Below are 16,304 nucleotides of genomic sequence, written 5' to 3'. Positions count from 1 at the left end.
TGAACTTCACATAAAAAGTCTCAGGTACACATCTCACCATAGCCCCCTTATATTGTATGGCAAACCCTCACCTTTTGGGCACTTATTTGTTGTTAAAACAGGTTTATCCCTAGGCATCCAAACTGTGCCCTGGATGTATTCTTAAATGTTCGACTTAAACATCCAAGTCGTAAACCCACCCACACCATGCCCCCTTGAGATTTAGATGAATAGTAAAATTGGAAGGGTTTGGTGAGAAAAACGTCCATCTGTCCCTTTATGCCACATTTTGGCTGTTTTTTTTTTTTTTAAATGAGCCCCTAAGCCTTCTAGGATAAGCCTTATACCAAAAAGGTTAATGCACAAATCAAGGCAATTAAATCACTGCAAACCGCTGGGCCAGCCAGACCATAACAGCAGTGTATACCTGCAGAATCTGTCTGCAGCATTGCTGCAACATCCCTGGGTCTCAGACGGCTCACTTCACAGCTGCTGTAGCGCACAGGAGTTTCCTCATGATCCACCGACTTGGAAGGAAGAAAATGCTTCATTCCTTTCCACCAGCCTTCAGTGATGATCACAGTGAGAAGGAGAAATGGGGAAAAAAAGTCATTATCAGGTTAATGTATGTTAACCATGAGCCATATGACATCAGGTCTCATTTTCAAAGCACTTAGGACACACAAAAGTACCATAGGTTTCTATGATACATTGTGTGTCTTAAGTGCTTTGAAACTGAGCCCCAAAGTGTCAGAAGGTTGCCAATATATGACTCAGGAAAGACTATGCATGGTTATCTGCAGCGTGACAGCTGCTAGTAGGCTGCTACAAGTAGAGCCTACATCACCTACATGTAAAACAATATAAAGGGAGAGAGCTGTATGAGAAGGGCAGATCTAGCCAAAGAGAAGTGAAAGATGAGAATAAGGGTGTAACTTTAGCCTCTCCCAACGAGCAGATAAAAGATAACAAGATCCACATGAATGGCAAAGATTACGAAATTGATCAATCTATTAAAATACTAGGGGTTACCCTTGACAGACACCTAACACTAGAAAAACACACTGACCTAATGTTCAAAAAATGTATCTCTACCCTATGGAAACTTCGCACCATCAAAAAATTCTTCGATGAATCATCCTTTCGTCTACTAGTACAAGCCTCCATCTTGAGTACTCTGGACTACTGCAACATCATATTCTTGGGAGCATACAAAAAGTCCCTCCAAAAGCTAAGATTAATCCAAAACACTGCCATCCGTCTCATCTTCGGACTCAAGAAATGGGAACATATCTCTCCATACCTCCAAAAACTCCACTGGCTACCAGTAGAATCCAGAATACTCTTCAAGTTTGCCTGCATCAGCTTCAAAGCGATCTTCGGAATGCTACCAACCTACCTAGCTTCCCAATTCCTCACCTACTGCCCAAAAAAGACCTCCCGCAGAACAAACCTCTTTACCTACCCATCCCTGAAATCATGTCACTACAAGAAGTACCTAAACAGAATGCTTTCCTTCCAGGCAGCCCAACTGAACACATGGCTAGCAAAACCAATACTCGAACTTCAGAAAATCTCTGAAGACCCGCCTCTTCAACACCACCTAAACTCTTCCCCTACCAATTATAAACCACATCGAAAGTCCTTTTCCCCTCCCCCAACGTCTAATGCTGTACCTCTCTTACACTTATCATATATATCTAGCTGTAAACAGCACTGATCCCTAGTAACTGTTCATATTGTATCATCCTATAACTTAGTATAACATCCTGTATCTGATTGTAAACATCCTATAACTGTTCTCTTGTCAATATCTTGAACCTTACTGTAATCACCCCAGTACCCGCTCACCTTATACTTTCCTGTATCTTATTGTAAACATCCTGTAACTGTTCTCTTGTTAATATCTTGTACCTCTCTGTAAACACCCCAGTACCCTGTACCTCATTGTAAACACACTGTAACTGGGGTTTTTTCGTGTTAATATTTCGTACCTTATTGTAACCACCCAGTACCTGCTCACTTTGTATTATCCTGTATCCCTCTGTTAACACTGTACACCCTCTAGACACGACTTCACTGTAAACCGCTTCGAACTTAGGGTATAGCGGTATATAAGAAATAAAATTATTATTATTATTTGTTAAAAGAGGGTTCAACAGGAATATGAGCATTACTGACAGTTTTAATTCATCGCGGAAGTGTGCTGCTGATAAAGATACTTTTGGAGGCTGCCGGGGAAAAACAGCACCAATGTTGAATGCTGCTAAGTCCTGCAACAGTACCAAGTTGTTGTTTTTTAGAACATAAATGTTTTTACCTGCACGATCCCAATATGGTGGTTCATAGGTTCCTTCACTTTTTTTCTTTCTGAAGCAAAGAACAATAATAAACACCTTACCTCTTTTGCTATCGAACATCTTGGGCTTTCATCTTATTCTATAGCTACATTCACAGAACATGTCTCGGGGCCTAGTGGGCTCTTAGCACTAGGTCTGTGCATCAGCTGCTTGTTCTGTCAGTGTTTTCTCTTGAGCCAAGAAAATGTAAGACAGCATTATTCAGGTACAGTTGGAGGCACTTTCTATACTCAAAGAGCATAGAACTAGTACAGGCAATCCCTGGGTTAAGAATGCGTTCCAGTTTTAAAACTGTCCTTAAGTTAAATTTGTATGTAATTTGGATCATGTGTGACTCTGTGTGTATTTGGGTTAGTTAATTTGAAAAAGAAGTGGTTAGGGATATCAGTTTGGCAGGAGGAGGGAGAGTACAAATCTCTCTGGACCAGCATAGCGTAGTGGAAAACTTTCTTTGTGAAGGGAAACAAGTGTGGCTGGAAGGAAGGAGGAAGAGGAGGGAGCCGGACAGAACAAGTAAACACCCGCAGGAGGGGGGCATGAACTTGGGGCACGAAGGGAAGAAGAGGGGTGCGTTGGGGCACAGAAGGGAGAAATAGGACCCCATTCATAGATACGAGTCTGACGCAATCCGGGGACTGCTTGTATACTAGTTCTGTACTGATTCAGAGGGAGAAATACCTAATTTCACAGCAGGGGCATAAAAGATGTGTTCCCTACAGAATCAGAAGCTCAGCATCCTATTTTCAATGGTGGTCCAGCAAGGAAAAGTACCTGTCAGGATGTTGAAGAACAGATCCACTCCTTACTGCTTGCTCCCAGAGATAAATGGTGACATTCTCAAGTCTATATGGTTAATAATAGTTTGCGGACTTTTTCCAGGAATACACCTAAATCAGAATGCACATTTGGGCCAATTCTGTAACTTGGCACCAAGATGTAGGCATCACAATTGGTGTGTTTGTGCCACGTCTGTAATGGTTTCAGGTCAAAATATAGGTGTGCCCAGTCAAAAACTTTCTTACTCTTCCGAACTCACACATAAACTTGCCCAGCACACCAATATTCACTCACCAGCAGAGGGTAGAACTTACCTGTTTCTCCAGTGCCATGCACATACTAAAATCAGAATAAGGCTGGTCAGGACCATGACTAACACAGGAACTAGAACAGCTGCCAATGTCACATCTGAAAGCCAATAAAGAAATTAATCCAAGTTAATCTAATCTAATCTTTAATTTCTGAGTTACCTAGATTCAAGGCAACTTACAAATTAAGGGTTTACCTTATAAATTTGAGTTACAACAATTAGATGAAGGTATACTAGGAAAAAATGACCAGACACATTAGAGATTACAACATAGCGGATTAAACAAAGAAGGAACCACAATTGTTTCATCTATCGTTAATACAGTTAGGAATAGACATCTCTTGGCCTCTAACAGCACAGAATAAAGGGAGAGGGAATGGGGACTTGTATACTGCCTTTTTGTGGCTTTGGTATTTCAAAGCTTACATTCAAAGCAGTGGGAACTGGAGGATTAAATGACTTGCCCAGGGTCACAAGGAGCAACATTGAGATTTCATTTCACAACCTCTGGGTGCAGAGGCAACAGATCAACCAATGAGCCACAGCCCTTCCTCTCCAAACCAAAATAATTTAGAATAAGAGGTAAGAGATTGCAATCCTTATACAAGAATTTGAATAAATGAACACTGAAACACTATTCGTTATCTTGTGGCACCATTAACAGGAGACCAATTAAATTAGTGCTGTACATGCTTGCACCATTCCAAGATCTTCAGGATGCATTGGGCATGATATTCAGCCCACAGTAATATGCAGTATTGGAGCTGCTCAAAGCCACAGACTGAACCGACTCCAAATGTTCAATGCTGGGGCATACACAGCTCCCAGCACTGAATATCTGAGCATCAGTGGTCACCCACAGTTAATCAGGCACCGGCAAATATTCTGACCGGTGCCTGGTTAACTTTAGTGCATAAAGTAAGGACAACCTTTTCGCTGTCCTAACTTTATGCATTTACCTAGCTGGTTAGCAGATTGAAAATTGCCACTAACTGGCTAAACAGATGCTCCCGCCGCACTCTGCTTCCGACCTAACCAGTTAGGAAATGGCCAGTTAGTGGCAATATTCAGCAGCACTAATTGGTTACATGCAGTTGAATATCAGGTGCCAGGTTGATCAATAAGGGTTTTTTTTTTTCCGTTTTGGTTTTATTAAATTTTCAGTGTTATATTAAAAAGAACATATAGTTTGGGATGGGGGAGGGGGAACAGAACTGTGTGTTCATAGTATGGTTATTTTTGAAACCAAATAACCACATTTAAACATAAAAAAGAACATATAGATATAATTCAGTGGTCACAGAAGGGAAGATTAGGTTCTTACCTTAATAATCTTTCTAGTACAAAGGCATACGAGTCTTGAATCAGTGGGTTATTCACCTCTAGTCATGTGTTGTGTAGAAGGAATTATCTACTTTATTTTCCTCTCTCGGCTCCACCTACTGCATCACAGGGCTGTGATGTAGTCCCTCAGTTCATACCAAAGCAGTTAACAATTACTGTTAAGAGAAGAAATAAGACGGAGAGATATGGGGAACTCCCCGACCAAGCCTATTCTGTTCTGATCTGCAACAATTGACAAAAAAAATCAATGCCAATACAGACATACTCTGAAACAAGGTAGAACCGAACAAGCCACTTACCTGAGAGCAACAAGCACTTATATAGTTCTCACATGCTTTCATTTGTCTTTTGCAATAGAATGTTAGGTCATCACTCTTCAGATCTGTTGGACAGGAGAAAATCCAGCTTCAGGAATACCTACCTGTCTGAGCCAATAATCAGGCTAAATGCAATCTGACAGTTTGGGTTTGTTTCGTATGTGTCTGACCCTTGATTTGAAGGGAAACCAGACGATCTTCGAGACTCATATGCCTTTCTACTAGAAAGAAAATTATTGAGGTAAGAACCTAATCTTCCATTCTATTGCAAAAGGCTTACGAGTCTTGAACCAGTGGGATGTACCAAAGCAATCTTCTGATTCTAGGACAGGGCAGACAAGCCAGCTGCTAGCACTTAGGACCCAAAAGCGGTGTTCAGTCATGTTGCTACATCTACCCTGTAAAGCTTTGTGAAGGTATGGAGGATGGACTATGTAGCCACCCTACAAATCTCCTCATGTGGAATTGCCCAGGACTCTGCCCATGAAGACGCCACACTCCTTCTCAAGTGTGTTCTCCAAAACAATTGGTGGTTGCTTACCATACCCGATATACGCTGAAGAAACAGCCCTTGAGAATCAGTCTTGACATGGTAGCCTTAGAAGCCAGATTCCCCCAGGTGAATAGGTCTCGCTAGTACAAAAAATGATCTGAGAAACAAAATCATTAGTCACCTTGAGATAATGAAGAACTCTTCTAACATCCATAAACACCAAAACTTTTGGTCTTTGTCTTCAAACCTTTGGCCAGGATCAAGGGCAGTCAGACTTTCTGATTTACAGAGAAGGCTGAGGCCACTTTTGGCAAAAAAGAAGGTACCGAGCACAGGGAGATGCCAGCCTCCGTAAATCTAAGGAAAGTTCTCTGCACAACACAGCCTTACTCTTCAAGACCCTGCTCTCTGGATCGATAGCTAACAGAAAAAAGTATTAACTTTAAGATCCATCAGTGACTCCTTTTGTAGGGACTTGGACAGAGCCTTACTGAGGTCCTGCAAGATGTTAAGATTCCGCTTCTGGCACGGCTGTCACACAGGAGGGATACAGTCGCAATGCTCCCTTCAAAAATCAGGCTACATCAGGATGGAAAGTCAAAAAATTTTCTCTACTTGAACCAGCAAGTGCAAGAGGCCTTCCACCTGCACATTGATGGAACTAACCGCCAGATCATTTTCGAGCCTGTCCGGAAGACATGCAAGGACCAAAGACATCAGAGCCTAAATGGACTCCACATGCTACTTAGCACACCAGTGCCAAAAAAGTTTTCCAAACCTTAGCATAGGCACCATGTCATAGGCCCAAGCAAATTGAATCCCTCAGGGTAATTGGACCCTGTGAGAGAAGAGTTAGATGAAATGGCAGTTTGGGATACTTGTCTCTGTAGCCTAAGCAGATCCACCTACCAGGTTGACGCGGCCAAACTGAAGCAACCCTAATTACCAACCCCTTTCTCTGGCCAAGGTTGTACTAGAGCACTCATGCCAGCACTTACCGGTTCAAACTTTGGCTGAATAACCGAGACACTTTCTTGCTGGCTACTGATGCCAACAGATCAAACATTAGATGCACACAGTGCTTCACAATACTGTCGAAAGCCTTCCGTGCCAAAGACTATTCTCCCTAGTCTTTGGGCTGCTAGGTGGGATAGATGGTCTGCACGTCATCCATTTCTACCACGTATGCTATTGATAAAGCCTGTATGTGGACTTCTGTCCAGTGAAACAACTGGCCTGTAGTCACAATGGAACACTCTTTGTGTCTGCCTGGCTGCTGACGTATGCCTTAGGCATCTGAGCACTCTGTATCGTTGGATACTCAGGGAGTAGCCTAAGGCCCTTCCCTTGGACGGGCTCAAACACCTAAGCATCTGAGCCATTCAGGGCCTTAGGCCCCTCTTCGTGCATCCCAGGATGCACCGGGAAGGGAAGGCCCACCATTTTGGAGTAGCGGGCCTATGAACAAGAAGAACTGGGCATCCCTCCTGCTGTCATCGTAATTTAGAGTAATGGGGGAGGTTTGGGGGGCATCCAGTGGCAGGAGGGAGTGAGCATCCCTCCTGCCGATTTTTATTAAAGTGGGGAAGGGGAGAGGAAGGGTCGGTTCAAGGGGGTCTGGCAAGTACTAATTCCAGGATAAGGACTTGAAATAACATAAATGTTATAAGAGGTTCTATGTACTGAGTCATCGCCTTTTATGATACTTCAACCTCCTAGTGTTTGAAATCTGTTTTTATTGGCAAAAAGAATAACAACCAACAAGCACATGTGACAGCAGAATTGGTACATTTTCAACTGTATACAAACAGAGGGTCACCCCCCCCCAAGAGGACTGGACTCTGATGTCCTCCTGGGTTACAAGGAGACCCAACACCCCCCTGAAACAGACCCCTACCCCCACAACCCCCCCCCCCAAATCCCCTCCCCTCCCAAAGACCCCAGAACAATGGAAACCAAGGTCAGACAGGTGGGGTAGGATACAACTGCTGTCTGTTCGAAATTTGACTGCGACTTTTTGGAGACAAACTGTCCAAATAAGGAGACCAAGTACGAACAAAGTCTCTGCTTCGGCACTGAGAGGAGTATGCCAGCCAGGCTTCCCAGCCCATAAGTTCGTGTAACTTATTTCTCCAATACCAAAAGGAGGGAAGGACATCAGCCAGCCAGTGGTTCAAAATACACTTTTCCACCAGAATAGAACATTTACTCAGAAAGTTTTTCAGCAGAGGTATAAACAGAAAATGCAGAGAAGTGAGCAAACACCATGTGAAACACAGAAAGAGGGACAAGAGTCTCAAGCAGGCCTTGAAGGAAGGAGGCCAAGTCCCCCCCAAAACCCTGAATACTCTCACAACTCCAAAGGCCATTGAAGTAAGAATTCACTTCAGTGAGGCAAGTGAGACAGTATTGGGTATCCACACAGCCCAAATAGTAAGCCCGGCTCTGGGAGGTATAGGCCCTCAACAGGGTTCTATAGTGGCACTCACGAAGCTCCGCACTGTATACTAAAACCGGGACTCGTTGGAGAGCTCGGAGCAACAAATCCGCCCCAAGTCCCCTCCCCAAATCCCTCTGCCAAGCCTCCAAGACAAAAGAAAAGTCTCGAGGAGGGCCAAGGGGTCCAATATGTTGCTGAAAATAAGAGACCGAGACTCGAGGCTCTGGATCCTCCCCCCCTCCAAGAAGGCTCAGAACCAAAGCCCAAAGGTTAAAGAAAGGGAATCCCTAGGAAGAGAGCTCACATAGTGCCGCAACTGACAGTGAGCGTAAGCCAGACCAAGGGAAGAAAGACCACAGTGCTGCAAATCCACACAGGACCTGAGCTCCCCATCATCCCGCATCAACTGAAAAAGGAACTCAAAGCCCCCAGCTCGCCATTTACCGAAAACCGAAGGAACCAACTCCGGAGGGAAGGAAAGGTTACCAGTCAGAGGCAGCAATACACTGACATGGGAGTCCTGACGCCACAAGGGGAGAATCCGCTGCCACACCTCCCAAAGAGGTTTAAACAGGACACTGCGTCGACTAGAAACAGGCACCACTGCCAACCGAGCGTGAAGAAGAGACAGAAGGTGAGTAGGATAAAAATAATCACGCTCTAGGGAGACGTCAGTGTACAGAGAAGTACCCAAGACCCAATCCCAAATATACCGCAGAAGACAGGCCTGATTATAAAGAATAATATTTGGCATCCCTAAGCCTCCCCGGTCCCACAAGCCCATTAGCAACTGCCACCGCATTTTATGCTTCCTACTCCCCCCCATCAAAACCGCGAGAGCAAAGAGTTGAAAGTCCAGACATCCTTGCGCAACGTACTACCATTTAGGTAACATCACCATCCGAAAGAGGTGCACTCTCACCATCAAGGAGAGCGGCAAATCACGCCAAGTAGCCAAGACCGAGCCCGTGGAAGACAATAAGCATGCTACGTTCAACCGGTAAAGCTCCTGAACATCCATAGAGAGCTGGATCCCCAAGTAGCAAAAAGAGTAAGAGTTAGCCCATTTCAACGGAAAGGTCCCCCCCACAAGACTCTCGGAGCTGTGCCGAAGAGGCCAACGCCTCAGACTTAGTCAAATTCAGCGCAAAACTCGAAAAATCCCCAAATTCCCGAATGCTCTCCAGTAGAGTAGGCAGAGATTGAAGCGGATCAGTCAGGAAGACCAGGAGGTCATCAGCAAACGCCGCCACCTTAAAATGGGTAGCACGCAGTTGAAGGCCACTGATGTCTATATTAGATTGCAGCTCCCGAATCAACGGGTCCAAATAAAGTGCAAAAAACAACGGCGAAAGAGGGCATCCCTGACTGGTGCCCCTCCGAATCGAAAAGGGGGCCAAAAGGCCCCCATTCACTGAGATCTGCACCGCTGGATCACTGAACAACGCCTGAATAGCATTAAAAAAGAAGGGGCCAAATCTGTACGCACGAAGCATGGCAAAGAGGAACCCCCACCGCACCCGGTCAAAAGCCTTTTTGGCGTCAAAGTAAGTAGGTCAGGGGTGTCTTCCGTGCCGGCTGTCTCCAAAGCCAGCAAGATACGACAAATATTTTTGGATACCAGGCGATCACACACAAAGCCCACCTGTTGTTCAGACACCAGGGAGGGCAGCATCCAGGCCAAGTGGTTGGCCAGCACTTTTGCCATCAATTTCGTCTCAAAATTCAACATGGAAATGGGCCGATAGGATTCCGAGAAACCGGGTCCCGGCATGGCTTTGGAAGAACGATAATCTGAGCAAGACTCAAATAGCGGGACAAGAAACCTCTAGGTATGAGGTTAAGGTTTTAGCTACGAGGCCTTCCATCAGCTTGACGTACAGTGGGATAGAAGCTATGGGTCTGTAGTTGGATGGTTGGTCTGTTGTTCCTTTGGGGTCTTTTAATGTTGGAGTTATGATGATTTTGCTGAGTTCTTCTGGGAAATGACCCTCTAATAGTAAAGATTGTATCCACTGTAGAAGCAGGGAAAGGAATAATATACTTGAGGTTTTCAATAGGTATGGGAGGCAATGGTTGAGGTCACAGGCTGCGTGGCTGTATTTATTATATAGGTTGTTGAAGTCTGACCATTGTATGGGTGAGAAATGGGACCAGGTTCTATCTGCTGTGACTAGTTCTTTTTCTGGGGGGGCAATGAGGTCTCTATGTGTGAGGGGGTTCCGTTGAACGTGGCTCTGATGTTTGCGATCTTGTTTTTGAAGTATGTGGCTAAGAGGGTGGCTGAAGGAGGGGTGGAGTTGCTTTTGGCTATGTAGGGTGTGGTGTCTGTGAGAACTTTTAGTAGCTGGAATAGCTCTTTTGTGTCTTGGGGTCCTTCTCCTATTTGTTTTGAGTAGTATGTCTTTCTTTTTTCTTTCAGCTTTTGTTTATATTTTCGGTTTGTTACTATCCATGCTGCTTTTGTGGACTCTTGGCTGCTTTTTCTCCATTTTCTTTCTAGTTGTCTGCATTGTGTTTTTAGTTGGAGTAGTTTGTTGTCGAACCATTTCTCTGATTTTCTGTGTATTTTGGTTTTAGGTTTTTCTGGGGCTAGTTCGTCCAGGGTAGCAGTACTTAGGTGGTTCCATTGCGAGATGAAGTTTTTGGGTGTGTAGTATTGGATTATGGTGTCTGTTTTTGTCCAGAATGTGGTGGGATCTATATGTTTGCGTGAGTTGTAAGTTGTTTGTTGAGTAATTGGAATGCTTTTGTTACTGGTCCAATTGATTTTGAAGGAGTATGTGTAGTGATCAGACCAAAGGGATCGGTTCCAATTTCTGTTTGATGTTTGGATCTCTGGTTGTGTGGGCTGTTGGGACATGTAGGCTGCAATGTCTAGTTGGTGTCCTTTTTCGTGTGTGGGTTGAGGATCTAAGATTTTATATGTTAAGGCCGTGAGATATGCTAGTAAGGTTTCTACATTTTTGCAGGATTGATTTTCGAGGTGAAGGTTAAGGTCTCCTAGAAGTAGGTTGTAGGTTGTCGTTAGAGAGTTTCGATAAATTAATTCTTCAAATATTGGTTTAGCTGTGTTCCAATTACTTGGGATTATGTAGCAAAGAATGCAGGTTAGCGTTCTTTTAACTGATGTGCTTGAAAGTTGAAAGGCTAGTAAATCCATGTATTGGTTGGTTGTTTTGTCTTGTATTTTTAGGTTTATGGTGTTTCTAGCTATAATGGCAATTCCTCCTCCTCTTTTATTTTCTCTGCAGTCTGTGGCTCTTTGGGCAAACTTCAGTTATTCTGGCGTCCGAGTCAGATGTAAGCCATGTCTGTGAGGAAGAGGCAGTCTAGGTTATCTTCTTCTATCCAGTTTTTTATGCGTTCTGTTTTAGGGCCTATGGCTCTGATGTTCACATATGCACACTTGAGAGTGGTGTATTCTATTGGTATGATGTGAGTTGTTTTTGGGTATATGAGTGATCTTTGGTGGGGTTGTTTTTTGGTCTTGTATGGGTTTGTTGGTTTTCTACTTGTTGATTTTGGGACTGGTTGGTATGTGTAAGGCTGATGGTTTGAGTTTCTGTCAATTCTGAGGTACCAGGTTGGTTGGGTAATTCCCTTGGAATTTGCTATGATTGGTATTGGATATATATTGCTTGCAGTTGCTTTCCAGTCAGTTAGGAGCAGGAATATCAGTAGGATTGTTTGTGGAAAATAAGGTGATGTGGTTCTCATGGTGGTGCTAAGTGTGGTGAACATTGTACTTAATATATTGTGTATGGTGTGGGTTTGAGGAGTTAATCAATTCTAAAACTTTAGTCAATTCTACAATATTGAGTTTCTAATCTAATATGAATCTGTCGTCTAATGGTAATAGTTTGCATTAGTCAGACTTTTAAATTCAACTAACATTAGCTTTAAACTTTTAAATTCAAGAAACAAACATTTAACAGACTTAAATTTTTTAAACTTTAAAATTTTTTAAGCTTTTAAACTTTAAATTTTTTTTTTTATAAAGCTATAACAAGTTGTAATACTAATCAGGTGGTTTTGGTATCAGTCTTTCCGTCTCTCCGCTTAGTTTATTCACAAAGTCGTGTACCTGCCTTGTTAGATCTGCCGAGGTTAGATCTGTAAGGACTAATCCAGCCGTGAGTGGATAGGTTGCTGCCAATAAATCAGCTACAGAACTATCGCTTCACCAGATTGCTTCACAAAGGCACACATTAAGGCGCACGTGCCTTTGCCGTGCGCCTTAGCCTGTGCGCCGTTGGCGCTGCTGATTTTAAGTATCCCCCGCTGGTTCGGGGGAGGGGCGGATCAATTTGCTTGCCTGCAGGATCGGGCTCCTGCCCGCTGGTATCGGTGCTGATTGTGGGCTGGATAGATTGTGAAGTGATACGTTTTATGCATTCGGGGGGGGTCAGTACTGGCAGGAGGGAATAGGCATCCCTCCTGCTTATTTTTATTGAAGTGCGGGAAGGGGGTCCTGCAAGGGGTGCAGTTCAGCTCGGCACGGGGGTTGGGGGGAAGAGGTGTTTCGCAGTAGCAGGAGGGAGTAGGTATCCCTTCTGTCTCTATTTTGGTTCTGGGATCATCGGGTATTTGGGGGGGTTCATCAATGGGAATGGCGGGGACTGGGGCTCACATTTTTTTTAAATGGAGACAGATATCATAACACATGCACAACATTTGTACCATTATAACCCCTTCCCCCCAAAAAAAAGCCCTAACTGCTAAGTGGCGGAGACTGTTTTTGGGCTTCCCCTGCCACTCAACTGTTCAGGCTTTCCCAAACTGGCTTTGCACATGTGTGAAAGCCGGATTCTAAGCGAGCAATCTGATGGGATTTCAACTGCCCTCCACAAAACTCATTTGTAAGGGCAGTCATTTGAACATTGATCACTGTTTAGAAATCGGCCAAAAAACATCAGCCCACAGTGACCCGCATGGTCTTAGAACCATGTTTTGTGCATCTAGCACTGAGTCTTTCTTGGACATGATAAAGTGTCTGCACAAGCTCGATTCCTCGGCTGGTACGGGTTCTAAGGCTTGCATATCAATGAACTGTTTTCAACACTGTTCGGACCTTGGCCACTTTCTATAGCCATCGGGCTGGAGAGTCTACAAATAAGTCCAGTACAGGATGAAAGAATTTGAGCTTGTAGCCCTTTCGAATGATGTCTGGTACCCAGGGGTCCGAGTCAATCTTTGCTCAGGTCTCTCAGTGAACCGACAACCTCCCTCCTATATACGGGAGTTCTGAGACTGGGCTGACATCATTGGGACTTTCTGGAGGCTACTGCTGGGTGGGAACCTGAGGCTTAAGCTCACCTGGAGTCTCAAAAGCCTTGTCAAAAACCATGAAACAATCTCTGAGCATATGATCTCATTGACAACTGACAAAAAAAAAACCATATCCCCTCCTCACAGGTGCACATGGTCTACTGTCTGGCAAAGACTTAGGGTGATGAACTGTCACACTGGTCATAAGATAATCGAGCCCTCTGCCGAGGAGCATTTGTCTTTGAAAAGGTAGCTTGCACATTGTAGGTTTGGATGCAGAATCTCCCATCTATTGCCTAATCCTAAGGGTGGAGATACATAAGCAGAGATCTTGCTCATGACTGTGAACACATCATATCGAGCATCTGAAATTAGCAACATAGTAGATGACAGCAGATAAAGACCTGAATGGTCCATCCAGTCTGCCCAACCTCATTCAATTTAAATTTTTTTTTCTTCTTATTACTAGCTATTTCTGGGCAAGAATCCAAAGCTCTGCCCGGTACTGTGCTTAGGTTCCAACTATTGAAGTCTCCGTCAAAGCTCACTCCAGCCCATCTACACCATCCCAACCCTCCCCAGACCATCCTCAACCAAACAGCCATATACAGACACAGACTGTGCAAGTCTGCCCAGTACTGGGGGTAAGCGCCCTCTCCTCTGATGGAGCCTGATGAAATATAGTATGATAGATGCGTGCAATAAAGGAAAACCACTGCAAACGTCTATAACCTCAAGGACAAGGCCTTACCTGTCTTTTGAAGACTAAAGCTACCCTGTGGACTTGCACATCTTTCAAAATTGCTCCATCTTCATAGGCAGAGAAGTTCATTTGATAGCCTACGCTAACAATGAATCAACTTTAGGCTGCACAAACAGCTGCTTGAAATCAGGAACCAGCAGATACAATTTTGCCATAGTCTTAGCAACCCGCAAAGGACCCTCCAGATCCCCTGATGCTAAGTTATCATTGAAATATCAGCATGTGAAGGAAAACAAGGTGATTTGAGGCTTAGAGGTGCTCATGACTGAATAATGAGCAGCAGAGGTCTACAGCGGTTCAAGCTTCAATACCCGCAAGGATGCTGTGATGACCTCCAGCAAAAACTGCCAGCTTAAAAAAGCGGAACACAGTAGGGTCTTCTCATTAGTCCAGGGCTGCCACAGGCTTCTGAGTGCCAGCCCTAGCCTGAGACCCTAAACCAGTGTCTCTAAAGCTATTTCAGCTCTAGCACACTAAATGGAGCAAAGGTTTTTCATGACACATTATAACTGAAATTATAAAATTGAAAAAACAACAAAAAATAAATTTGAGTTATATATTTAAAGTTCTTTAAGCTATGTATGGGTAATTGTAACAGTGAAACTAAAGTAGATAGAATAGAATTGCTAATCAATGTGATTGATGTGCTTGTTTTTGAGTGCAAATTAACTCAAAACATGGCTCGATAGTTGACAGACAAAACATGCATTTTATCTGCCATTAGTTTTCAAAAAAACTGCTGAGCATTCTGGAAAAAAAAACACTTTGTAGTAAAACATGAGTACCTTTGATTATATTTGGTGTAACTGTGGTATTTCTAATCTCTGCAGGGAAGGTTGTTTCATCAATCTGCAAAGGGTACTCAGGACTTTGGGTCTGAGGTTTTACAGGTGTTGATGTCGCACTGAGTTTTGGAGCTCGACCTTAAAGGGAGTAGGAGGAGGGGGAGAAAAAAAAAATTACGCAGGTTTAGGTAAGGTACTGTACAGGTTGGTCATTAAACATTTAGATTTCTATTCTGGCTAATAAAAATCTATCAAAATAATCAAGAACAAGAAATATATTTCAACCACTGAATTTATGATGTACTCGGGGGATAATGCAGCATTTCTTTAATTTACACAAGCTACATGAACAAAATCATTCCAGTTTTTATGGCATGCTAACCAGAGTACTTTACAGTAACACATTCTCATAATATGAAAATAAATCATTAGAGACCCAAGACAGGGTGGGTTAAAAGTTAAACAAATGCCAGGCAACACACGCAGGTTTTGATCTAAAGCAGAGGTGCCCAAAAGGTTGATCGCGATCAACCAGTAGATCGCAAAGGCAATGCGAGTCGATCGCGAAGCCCATCCCAGGCTCCGTAATAGACTTGCGTTGCCTTCACGCTCTCCCTCCTTCCTGATGCTATAAACAGGACAGCAAAATGACATCAGAATTGACGTCTGGGGGAAGGCTGGTGGGCTTGGAGCTTCTGTTGTCCTGTTTACGGTGTCAGGAAAAGTTCAGAACTCGGCAGCAGTGGCTTGGGGGGGGGGGGGCAGGGAGAAAGAAAGACAAAGTAAGAAAGGGAGGCAGGAAGAAAGAAAGAAAGGGGAAAGAGAGAGGAAGAAAAAGTTGGGGGAGGGAATGAGGTTTGGAGGAGAGGAAGCATACAGGAGGCTAAAAGAAGAGAAGAAATATTGGATGCACAGTCAGAAGAAGAAAGTGCAACCAGAGACTCATGAAATCACCAGACAACAAAGGTAGGAAAAATGATTTTATTTTCAATTTAGTGATCAAAATGTGTCTGTTTTGAGAATTTATATCTGCTATGTTTTGCACCATGGCCCCCCTTTTTTTTTTGTAATCATTTTTTTACTAAGACGCAATAGAGGGTTTTAGCGCAGGGAGCCTACAAGCGTCGAGAGCAGCGCAGGGCATTGAGCGCAGCTCCCTGCACTAAAAAACGCTATCGTGGTTTAGTAAAAAGAGAGGGGGTATATTTGTCTATTTTTGTATAGTTGTTACTGAGGTGGCATTGCATAGAGTCATCTGCCTTAACCTCTTTGAAAAAAATCTGGAATATAAGTGATAAATAACATTTTCTCTGCATACAGTGTGCTTTGTGTTTTTTTTTTAAATTTTATTGTTGGTAGATCATTTTGAGTTGGTCATTTTAAAAGTAGCTCGCAAGCCCAAAAGTGTGAGCACCCCTGATCTGGACAACAGTGGAGAGAAGGGGAAAACATGTCGGCCTTTGGG

At 43.7% G+C, this 16,304-nt stretch overlaps 1 protein-coding gene across 2 annotated transcripts in view; it reads right to left on the bottom strand.

The window, feature by feature from the left end:
* DCBLD2 (discoidin, CUB and LCCL domain containing 2) overlaps window positions 1-16,304 on the bottom strand; it is a 139,144-nt gene that overhangs the window by 10,243 nt on the left and 112,597 nt on the right. For both annotated transcript variants that reach the window (XM_033941312.1, XM_033941313.1), the window contains exons 11-14: window positions 14,840-14,977; window positions 3,431-3,524; window positions 2,300-2,349; window positions 407-544 (exon numbers count right to left, since the gene is read on the bottom strand). In XM_033941312.1, the coding sequence (XP_033797203.1) occupies window positions 407-544; window positions 2,300-2,349; window positions 3,431-3,524; window positions 14,840-14,977 (420 nt within the window). The remainder of the gene's footprint in view (window positions 1-406; window positions 545-2,299; window positions 2,350-3,430; window positions 3,525-14,839; window positions 14,978-16,304) is intronic.

The sequence above is a fragment of the Geotrypetes seraphini genome, chromosome 4 (genome assembly GCF_902459505.1).
Source record: "Geotrypetes seraphini chromosome 4, aGeoSer1.1, whole genome shotgun sequence".
NCBI lineage: Eukaryota > Metazoa > Chordata > Amphibia > Gymnophiona > Dermophiidae > Geotrypetes > Geotrypetes seraphini.
This window is presented reverse-complemented; position numbering and strand designations above follow the sequence as displayed.